General features: G+C 43.4%; 1 protein-coding gene across 1 annotated transcript; it reads left to right on the top strand.

Moving 5' to 3' along the window:
- The first annotated feature begins 213 nt into the window (after positions 1–213).
- On the top strand, positions 214–7,599 carry IBA57 (iron-sulfur cluster assembly factor IBA57). Its single transcript, XM_033166002.1, has 4 exons — positions 214–235; positions 957–1,395; positions 3,561–3,907; positions 6,558–7,599. Exons 1-4 carry the CDS (start codon positions 214–216, stop codon positions 6,950–6,952), a joined length of 1,203 nt encoding a protein of 400 aa, XP_033021893.1. The 3' UTR covers positions 6,953–7,599.
- Positions 7,600–11,065: the final 3,466 nt, after the last annotated feature.

Here is an 11,065-nt window from a genome sequence, read left to right as displayed (position 1 = left end):
AGTCAAAACAAGACAGTCCCTATATGCAGGCTAGCAATCTAAAAAGAAAATGCAAGACATAAGGGGGAAATGCCAAGGAGAGAAGAGGAAAATCAAAACTCAGGGCAACCAATTTCTAAACAATTGTTTCTATAATGGCCAGCTGGAACAATTCAGGGGCAGAGGTGCCTGCCCTACTTGTTGTATCTCCTCCCACTGAGGCAGTCTGACGGAATGGCTGCCCCTCAGATGACAGGTGAGGGAGAGGGGGCCTGGTGGGGCTGGCCTGTCACAGCAGAACGGGTGGAGTGACAAACAGTTGAAAATCTAATTTTACATTTAGCTGAGATTCCTGCATCGCAGGGGGTTGGACTAGATGACCCTTGGGTCCCTTCCAACTCTTAAGATTCTATTATTCTATGCCAGAGGTTTCATACTGCATGCTAGTTACTTGTATACTGCACAGTATCCAAGCAACAAGAAACAAATCTTCTGAAATAATTAAGACTTATTAAGCATATTATGAATAAGAGAATCAAGCATGGCTCAGGGCAGCTTTCAATAGGACTGTCCAAGTAATAATTATTCAAATATCCATATGCTGTGTAATTTGGACCCATCACTGTGGGAATAGAGAAGAAAGTGTCTCGAGTACAGTGCTTCATTGATTCCCTGTGGAGACAGACAAGCAGGTTGCATAGGGTGTGGAATTAGTGCACTGAATCAGTCAGCTTACAGGTACAGGAACACGTTCCCCAAATGGTTGAGTCCAATCAGCTTGTAGCCCTATGCACGCTTACTTGGGAGTAACGCCGTCTCACCCCGTGGGGAAGGTTTGCTTCCCTGGAGCTGCAGAGACCTTAGGAGCACGTGCAGCACAATGTAGCAGCAGCAGCAGCGCCTGGGCCAATGGGAGGCGGTGTTTGAGGCGACAGCCCCGCCTCCTCTCGGTGCTCACTCCACGCTGCAGTAACAAGGAACGGCCAGGAGGGTGCAGCAAAGGAAGCCTGCGCGCCTGCGCACAAGACTTCTCTTACCGCCCTCAACTCTCCGCCACACACAATATGGCGGTAAGCAGACCGGCGCCTCTACCCTTGGCACTTTTCCCCGGGCCGCCATGCTGGTGAGGGCGAGCGCAGCGCTGCGGAGGGGCCTCCCTCGCAGGTTGCGCTTCGGAAGCGGAGGGAGGAGGCTGAGCGGCGGACCAGGCGAGGGAGAGACCGCCGCCTGCTTTCCGCTGAACCGCGCGCTGCTCCGTTTCCAAGGCCCGGAGGCGGTGACCTTCCTCCAGGGCTTGCTGACCAATGACGTGACGCGTTTGGCGGCGGCGGGCGGGGCTGCGGACGCGCCTCGCGCGATCTACGCGCATGCCCTCAACGTACAGGGGAGGTGCCTCTATGACGTCATTCTGTACAGGTCAGTCGGCGGGTTCCCTGCTTGCAGCTGTCTGGGCGGGAAAGGGATGAGCGAGCGCGTTAGTGAATGCAAAGTTGGGGACGCGATTTTCTATTCCCCAATAGGCATAATAATTGCTGCTGTATATTATTATTTTAATTATTAAAAAAATAGTATTGTTTTAAAAAAAATTGTTATAATAGTTTAAATTTATATACGGCCCTTAATCCGAATATCACAGGTTCGGTTTACAGTTATATATAAAACATACATAAAATATCAACAACGGTATAGTATAATTTTTTTACAGAATGAAAAAAGTGCCTTCAGTAGTACAGATATTTTGTCATTTTTTTTAGTAACAGTTATTGCAAAGGCTGATGAATGCACCACATGAAGTAACAATAGAACAAATAACTATTTAGGTATAGGGTTATTGCAACATGTATGCAGGGTGGCCAAAAGCAAAGGAAGGCACTTTTGACAGCCAGTGTCCACATGTGCTTTCTTGGAAGTTCCACTGAATGCTCTGGGTCTTGCTCCAAAGTCAGCATGCATGACATTGTGGCCGGAGGCTGCAGTCCTGTGCCAGTTTTCTTAAAGGCAGAGTTGGCTCCAGGATTTGCTGACCCCCTCAGGCATCGTATCCTCAGTCATACGCACCTCCTCCAATTAGAGTGGTGCAAAATAAGAGATTGCAAAACAAAAAAGGACTCTTTACATGGGTGCCAGGGTTTTGCCTGTTGTGACCAGCCTGTGTAGAATATGAATTTTGGCAGAGATCTCTCAAGAACCCAAGAGACCTAGCTATGACCGCATAGGACTAATAGGCAAGAAAGTCCACCTGGGGGGGGGGGAATCAAATTAAAATAAAAAAAAAAGTAACAACTGTAAGATATAATGGAAAACATATGGTATACTGAACATATGTAATATTTCCAAATACATTCCCCAAAGAACTGAAGTTCCTGGATGAAAAAAAAAATGCAGATTCCAAACCAGTAAAACTGGGCCTCTGTTGGATCAGAGAACATAGTGTTCTGACAGCCTTGTATTTAAATATTGGAACGGTAGCCATAAGTGACCAAGAATGTGGACAAGTGGGCTGGCAGAAGAGAGATGAAGCAATTCACCTCTCCTCTGACCCCAACATGGAAATCCAGCTCACAGTCTGTCCTATGCCTGCCCCAAACAGGCACTGTTGAAATAAGTGCTCATGGCTGATGACAATCCTTGAAATCTATACTATAAACAGCTATTATTGTGACTGGAAAATTAGGGAAACTATAAAACTACTAGATATTCTGTACTAACAAAACTCAGTGGAAGGGTGGCCCAGTTGGATTCATGTCAAAGAATGCCTTGGTCTGCAGTCTTAACCCCACTTTTCCTGTGAGCAAGCCCAATTGAATTCAGTAGAACTTACTTCTGAATAGATATGGTTAAGATTGTGCTAACAGGCAGCAAACAAGAAGAAACTATTGAAGTGTAGCAGATTGCCAAACATGATCATTGCCATCTTAATTCGTCGTTAGCACTTTATAGCTCTGATTTCAGCCCAACCAAGGAAAGCTTGTTCCTTGCTTCTTAAAACTTTTACAGACAGCCTGCTGGATCAGGCCACTGGCCCATCTAGTCCAGCATGCGGTTCTCACAGTGGCCAACCAGATCCCTGTGGGAAACCAGGGAGCAGAACATGAGCACAAGAGCAGTCTCTTTTCCGATGGTTTCCAGCAACTGGTATTTGGAAACGTTTCTGCCTCCAACTGTGGAGATAAAGAATAGCCATCATGTGGCCAGCATGACTAAGCCGCTTCTGGTGAACCAGAGCAGCGCACGCAAACACCGTTTACCTTCCCACTGGAGTGGTACCTATTTATCTACTTGCACTTTGACGTGCTTTCGAACTGCTAGGTTGGCAGGAGCAGGGACCGAGCAACGGGAGCTCACCCCGTCGCGGGGATTCGAACCGCCGACCTTCTGATCGGCAAGCCCTAGGCTTGCATCTATACGGTGCAGCCTTAATTTGCTTTGTTTTCTGCCACAGGAAACAATCTGGCACAATAAAAGGAAGAAGAGCTTTTAAAAGTTTGAGGTTCTTTGCAGCAAAGGAAAAGGGACAGAACTGGGATCAAGGCTTCCTGTTAACGACTCTTTGTTATCTCCTGATCTTGGATCTTTTTCAGAATTCACGAAAACCAGCAAGAAGAGCCTCACATCCTGTTGGAGTGTGATGCCGGCGTCTTGGAGTCCCTTCAAAAGCATTTGAAACTGTATAGAATACGGAGGAAAGTAAACATCACCCCCTGCCTTGACCTCTCCTTGTGGGCTGTCATTCCAAAGGAACTGTCTCAGGAGGGGGCCTGTAAACTCCAACAGTGTGCTAGCAAAGCAGTGGTTGCAACGCCTGACCCCAGAGTGGGTGTTATGGGTTGGAGGCTGATAACCAGCAAAGGCACAGAACCACTGGAGGTTGTTCCTGGATGCCAGATTGGGAACGTTAAGGATTATCATAGGCACAGGTATAAACAAGGTAAAACTGCCCCCATCTTTGAACAGCTGTTCTGGAAGCAGAAGTTTTGCTTATGTGGGCATTGCACAATGTTAACTAAACACACGAACGTTTGCAGAATTACCGTATTTTTCGCTCCATAACACACACTTTTTTCCTCCTAAAAAGTAAGGGGAAATATCTGTGCGTCTTATGCAACGAATGGTGGTCCCTGGAGCTGAATTGCCCGGGGGCCAAAAGAGGATCATGCTTTTTATTTTACAAAGAGAAAAGGGAGTTTTGAAAGGACCCCGCTCAGCAGCTGATCAGCAAGAGATCGGGAGAGAGATAAGAGTCCTGGCTCCCTTTCAGCCCCACATTGTTGAATGTGCTGCAGAGGGAGGTTGTTTGTTTCCCCAGCGATATGTGACTGGCTGATTAGATTATCTGTCTGGAAACTGTAGAAAAGGCTCCCTTTCCTTTAGAAGCTGCAGAAATGTGAGTTGAACCCCATAAAAATGGGGCTTTTCCTCTTTGCTTTTCCCCCTTTGCAAAAAAGCTGCAAAACTTTTAGCTGATCCTAAAAAAACCTGGGCTTTTCCCTTTGCAAAAAAGCTGCAAAACATTTAGCTGATCCTCAAAAAAACAGGGCTTTTAGAAGAGGAAAACCAGTAAAATATTTTTTTCTTATTTCCTCTAAAAACAAGGTGCGCCCTATGGTCCGGTGCGCCCTATGGAGCGAAAAATACGGTAACACTTAGCACATCAATTGAATGATTATTGTATTTATTATTGTATTCATTAAGTTTATAGCTTGCACCTTCTTCCGAATAAGTTCAGGGCAGCAGGCATATAGTAAAGCAATAATAACACCTTCAAAACATCAGTTCAGATACTGATGCCACTTCCCATTCAAGTGAATCTCAAAGCAACTTACAAACCATAAGTTACATGATGAGAGCTGTAGTTGAAAACATTAGGAAGGCACCATGTCGGGGAAGGCTGACATATATTATTTTGTTTTATAAATTACAACATAATATGACCACCGGGCTGTGGTTTTCTTAGTAAAGTTTTCCACTAAGTTTTAAAAATAGTTTGTTAGTGGGAATGGCAGCATGCCTATTGGATGAAACAAAACCTAAGACTCAGCTTTCCTGAACATTATTTAAAGTTCCAGTTACAGGTAGGTAGCCGTGTTGGTCTGTCGTAATCAAAACAAAATAAAAAATAAAATAATTCGTTCCAGTAGCACCTTAGAGACCAACTAAGTTTGTTCTTGGTATGAGCTTTCGTGTCTGAAGAAGTGTGCATGCACACGAAAGCTCATAGCAAGAACAAACTTAGTTGGTCTCTAAGGTGCTACTGGAACGATTTATTTAAAGTGACATTTATCAGCTATCCACTTTGTGAATGGAATGTTTGTAAACGATGAAGCTGACATTGAGACTGACACTTGAGTGTGGGGTAGTGGTGACAGCTTGCTAAATTCGGATCCGATTTGTCCCCCCCCCCCAACCCTGGTCAATACAAAATTTAATGTAAATTGTGTGAACCTCCTGCTGGTATTTGTGCACAGTGTACACAGTTTCCATAATTGCCAGTTCTCCAAAACATAATTTTTAAAAAATGAATTATGAGTCTCTGGATTCTAAGGAAACACAGCTTCATGACAGCAGGTACTTTCCAAACAAACACTTTATTTTGGAAGTAATCACTATCACGGCATTAATGTGAACAAAAGACAACAATTTAGCTATTTCTGCAGCTGTTATTCTGGAGGGCGTTGTCCACCTCTGTACTGGTTCACACAGAACAGAAGTATCTTCGCCACAAGAAGGATCACGTTCAAGTAAAGCCATGGATGCTTTAGCTGAGATTCCTGCATTGCAGGGGGTTGGACTAGAGGACCTCTTGGGTCCCTTCCAACTCTATGATTCTATATCCCAGAAAAAGTCTGCTTTCTGGCAAACACAGAAATTGTTGGAAAGGCCTGAAGGGAGTTCGGTAACATTCTCATGAACAAACAGTTCTGAAGTTGGGAAGGTATATGTTCTTCTTTTAATAAAAACCTGTATTCGTTTTCTCTCACTATTGTGTAGTTCATTCTAATTTCCTGTCCCAGTCTTCCCTGAGTTGCTGATCTTCTACTTTACAAGCTTCCAATAAACTTTTAATGTTTGATATTGTTGTATTTGGTTTCTGTTGGAAGCCGCCCAGAGTGGCTGGGGAAATCCAGCCAGATGGGCGGGGTACAAATAATAAATATTATTATTATTATTATTATTATTATTATTATTATTATTTCCACATTTGGGAAGGCTGAAGCACTCAAAGGAGATGGGCCATCAAGAGACAACAACAGGTTGTAATTGAAAATACTGCTTGTTCAGTACTCATTGGTAAATAGTATCCAGCCCACAATATGATCACAGCTACAGTGACTGGCAGAGGAAGTGATTTGTCCCAAGCATTGTTATAAATCTGTTGTGTGTAGAACCAGTTGAGAATCAGTGCAGGTGCCAGAACAAAGGTGCTCTTCCCACTGACTTATCATCTTTGGGAATTGGATCATAATGATTTACCCCATAATCCACTTAGCTGCTCACTAGTAGCAGCACCAAATGCCAGTCTAACTCCCACTCAAGGTATGTTGTTCAACACTTACCTCTTTATTTTCTCCCTTTTCCAGGTGTCCCAGAAGGAATTAAAGACCTCCCTTCTGGAATAGCCCTCCCTTTGGAATCCAACTTGACTTACATGAATGGCATCAGTTTTACCAAAGGCTGTTATATCGGCCAGGAGTTAACAGCTAGGACCCATCATATGGGTGTCATCCGTAAACGCCTCTTGCCCATACAGCTTTCAACTCCCATGCCTTCCGAGAGCATCTCCGAGGGAGCTGAAATTGTATTAGAATCAGGAAAGCCGGCTGGAAAGTACCGTGCCGGAGTAGATGAACTTGGAATGGCATTACTGCGACTGGCTAACATAAATGAACCACTGCATCTAAAAATATCAGGAGATTCGCACGTGAGAGTCACTGCCTCCATCCCACAATGGTGGCCCAAGCCTGTCAATAAGTAGAGGAGCTTTGTGCTGAGGATCCTCTGCTTTGTGTCTTGAAGATGCCCAAAGAGCTTACTTAAAGTTCATCCAGAATTACGGTGGCTCCTTTTCACGATGGATCAATTCATCTTACACAACATAATTCATTTCAGTGTGGCTTGTCAAGGAGCAGTTCCTGGCCAGTTACACTCATATTTTACATTGGTCAGCAGGGAAGACTAAAGTATGTTTGCATTGGCTCTATTAGGTTTCCTATTAGGACTATATATTTTTCCCCTAAATTAGCCAAACAACCTTCACTTTTATCCATGCCTTCCTTCCAGAAAAGTTCAGTACAACACGTGAAAGTGGAACTGAGTTCTTAAAACCCCAGGCCACTTTTACAAAAAAAAAAAAAAGTTTCTGTTAAGGTTTTTCATGTTACAAAGCAAATGGATAAACAGGGAACATTGCTAAAACCTCGATTCACATGTTAGCCTCCTAAAGTACCGCATTTATGGAAGCTTCTGTTGACTTGTACTGGCTTCCAGTTGCAACAGCCAGCATACAGATTTGCACATGGAGAGTGTATTTCAGAGCCGTGCCTTGCTCCAGCTCCAAGCAAGCTGAGAATCCCTGCCCTTGGTGGTGATTTACCCTCAGAACAGTCACAACTTCCTAGTCAAGGAAGGAAGAAATGATTGAACTGCTTTTTGGGTTTTTCCTCTCTTGCAGCAGCTGCTCTTGCTGCAGTTGGAAGAGGTCTGAGTAGGGGAAGTTGCTGATGGAGAAAAAAAACATGTGTGTGCAGTATGATTGTGATTTATTATTTAATTAGAGTGATGAGAAGTGTGCTGTAGCTACAGCTACACTGGATTATTTCCAACCATCAAACTTGGAGTAGACCTATTAAAGTGAATGGACATGATTAACTTGGGTCCATTAATCTCAGTGGGTCTGCTATAAGCATAACTAATGTTTGATACAACCCAGTGTTTCTACAGAACTGCACAGCAGCTTTTGGGGTGTGATAAAAGTATCTATTATAATTTATCAATATAAAAAATGTAACAATCTATGACATAAGGAATTATATTAATCTATGACATACGGAATAATATTAAAGAGAATAACTGTTGCCACCGTGAAAATCCCAACAGTGAAGCGCTGTGTAATTTTCTTCTACAAACATGTTTCTGTTTATCACTAGGGTTGCAAATACTTTTAAATGAGAATTTATCGACTGCTGGCTTATTCTCCGCAGCCCATTGCTGTTGTTAATCAGAGGAAACAAAGTTTGCTTGAGGTTTAAATTTCCAGAACTCTAGTTGCAGCTCATAAAACCCTACCAAAATTGTGGATTTGCTTTTCAAAACGAGAAGTTCAAAGATGTTGAATCAGATTCCTATTGCATAATTTACCTTTGTTGGGAGGGGGAAAGGATTTAAACCACTTTAGAAAAAAAATTCAATTTTAAGATATAGAATTGGATAGAAACACTTCCACAACTTGTGCACAAATTATGTGGGGGTGTGTTGTTCTATAGAGGTGCATGCAACCATGGAAACTTCTGGGGCGGTGGCAGGAGCCAATGAATGTGATGTCAGGTGCAGAGAAGCTTCCAGGTGACTGTAGCAGCTAGCTTTTGGCTCCTGCTTAAAACAAGCATGATGGTGGTATGTGACTAGATGGGTTCAATATGGCATAAATACCCAAATACCTAGATTCTAATTTTAAGCCTCAGGCTGGCCTACAAGTTGTAGGTCACTTTTTAAAGGAATCTCTTCATAATTCTCATTCAATAGGTGGTGATTGTTCTGCAATAGATAGGGCTGGTGCGACTTGCCTGCTAAGCCCCTGCCTTGTTCTCTGCCAATGAACCTTTCTTAGCTACATCAGTGACTATTTAGCCATCCTATCTCCTTTCAGTATGGCATCTTAACAATGGTCATTGCATGTTCAATCTACATGATGCTATCATATTTGTTAACCTGAGAAAATAATGGCAGCTTGAATTGGAGCATCTGCTGGCATAGAATTCCCCCTTCACCACAAGCTGATGGATGAGGCTTATCAGAGCATGGGAACTGGGTTACACTGTTCAAGGAGCGTGCATCTGAGCCAGCGCTTTTGGAAATACGACTCTGTGTTTTAAGCAGAATTGTGCAATATATGTCTGGAGAAATATCTGAAGAAGTGTGCATGCACACAAAAGCTCATACCAAGAACTAACTTAGTTGGTCTCTAAGGTGCTACTGGAAGGAATTTTGGAGAAATAAAGTTGCTCTTTAAAAGGGCCCAGTCTTAACAAACTGACAGGAACATCTGTGCAAAAAGCACTTCCATTCTGCTGTGAACTATTGCTATAAAATGTAAGTGGAAGTGAAAATAGTTGAGTCATATAATTGACTGTCAAGAGTCCCAAAATTCCTGCAGTAGGGGGTCGGACTACATTATCATTTCCAACTCTACAATTCTTTGATTAAATGTTCTACATATCAATTAATGCTGTCTGGTCTTTTGTAATTCAGCATTTATGTTTAGCCTACACTTGAGCTTTCAGTCACTACACTGCCAGTTTGTGTTTATTTACTGTATCTCTGCCTACCTACTCAGAGCAGTTAAAATAACAGCACTCAATCCATATTGTACTTGAAACAGCTTCATCAAATAGTAGGTGTAGAAGGGGCAGTTTGCTTTGCTTCCAACGGTCCCAGAAGTCAGAAAATCTGCCCTCTCAGGAAAACTATAAATGGGAGGGATTCCATTGGGGCAGCAAAAAAAATCTACTTGCACCTTTAAGAAAGAATCATGTTTATTGTGGCATGAGCTTTTTGTGAGCAAGAGGTCACAAAAGTTTGTGCCACTGTTGTAAGCCAAAACTTAAAACCATGGAGAGACCTGGTCTGAACAAAGACATTGGATTCTTATCTTATTATACATGACAAAGCTATTTTTAGCCATCTCACCCCTTGCTTTTTCCTGTAAGACCAATTGCAGTCGTTAACAGTCCTCAACAGGTTTTCCACACCTATCAGGCCAGTGTTTTTCAACCTTTTTTGGGCAAAGGCACACTTGTTTCATGAAAAAAATCACGAGGCACACCACCATTAGAAAATGTTAAAAAAATTAACTCTGTGCCTATATTGACTATATATAAAGTAATTCTCTTGAATAGGAATCAAATAAACACAATTTTTCCCACTGCACACCAGGCAACATCTCGCGGCACACTAGTGTGCCGCGGAACAGTGGTTGAAAAACACTGTATCAGGCAATTCCCCCATTCCCACCACCCTTCTGAGTAATACCCCTCCCCACTCTCTCACTATATATAAAAGGGTCTGGTGACTTCTGTTTCAGTGTATCTGAAGAAGTGCATGCACATGAAAGCTCAAACCAAGAACAAACTCGGTTGGTCTCTAAGGTGCTACTGGAAGGATTTTTTGTTTTTGTTTTTGTTTTGACTATGGCAGACCAACACGGCTACCTACCTGTAACTAGGACTCAAGAGGGCATACATATAAAAATAAGAACCGCTAAAACATTTTTTGTTAATTAAAAAACCCATCATTCAAAACAATTGAACATTGATAGAAATAAGGCTACATACATATATAAAATCTATTAAAATCATTTGAATAGCTACGATAAAAAGACAGCCCCCTCATTAAAAGCAGTTCCCAAAAGATTGTGGGAACGAAAAAAACGCGAAAGGAAGGACTGTTATTGATGCGTATAAACTTATAAAATGACCTCTCTTCCCCCTCTACATTCCCCGTTTTCCTTCTCCCCCGCGACCAAAATGGTTTCTTCCAAGCCCATCCCGTTTGGCAGCTTTAGCCTAACGGCCGTTAACGTCTTTTCCATCGCGTGGCGCGGGCGGGGGCAGTGGCGCGCGCGCGCAAGCCGTTCAAAAAAGGCGCGTCGAACGTTCGCATTTCGCGGGGCGGAGCGCGCGCACCCCAGCCGCCTGGGCTGCTCCCGGCTGGGTGTCAAGGTGGGCGGAGTTGCCAGAGACAGACGCACGCACGCACGCGTCCCCTCGCCATCTATTTGCGGTAGCCGGCGGCGAAAGAGAATAATTTGGGGTAGGCCCCGCCCACTTCCCCCCTCCCTCCCTCCGTCCAACCAGCGCCCGCCCCTGTTGCT

Source organism: Lacerta agilis, chromosome 12 (genome assembly GCF_009819535.1).
Source record: "Lacerta agilis isolate rLacAgi1 chromosome 12, rLacAgi1.pri, whole genome shotgun sequence".
Classification (NCBI taxonomy): Eukaryota; Metazoa; Chordata; class Lepidosauria; order Squamata; family Lacertidae; genus Lacerta; species Lacerta agilis.
This window is presented reverse-complemented; position numbering and strand designations above follow the sequence as displayed.

Coding starts and splice junctions, on each gene's coding strand:
- IBA57 (XM_033166002.1), top strand. CDS start 214: ATGGCTGCCCCTCAGATGACAG. Junction 1,396..3,560: donor TATGACGTCATTCTGTACAG/GTCAGTCGGCGG, acceptor GATCTTTTTCAG/AATTCACGAAAACCAGCAAG. Junction 3,908..6,557: donor TAGGCACAGGTATAAACAAG/GTAAAACTGCCC, acceptor TCCCTTTTCCAG/GTGTCCCAGAAGGAATTAAA.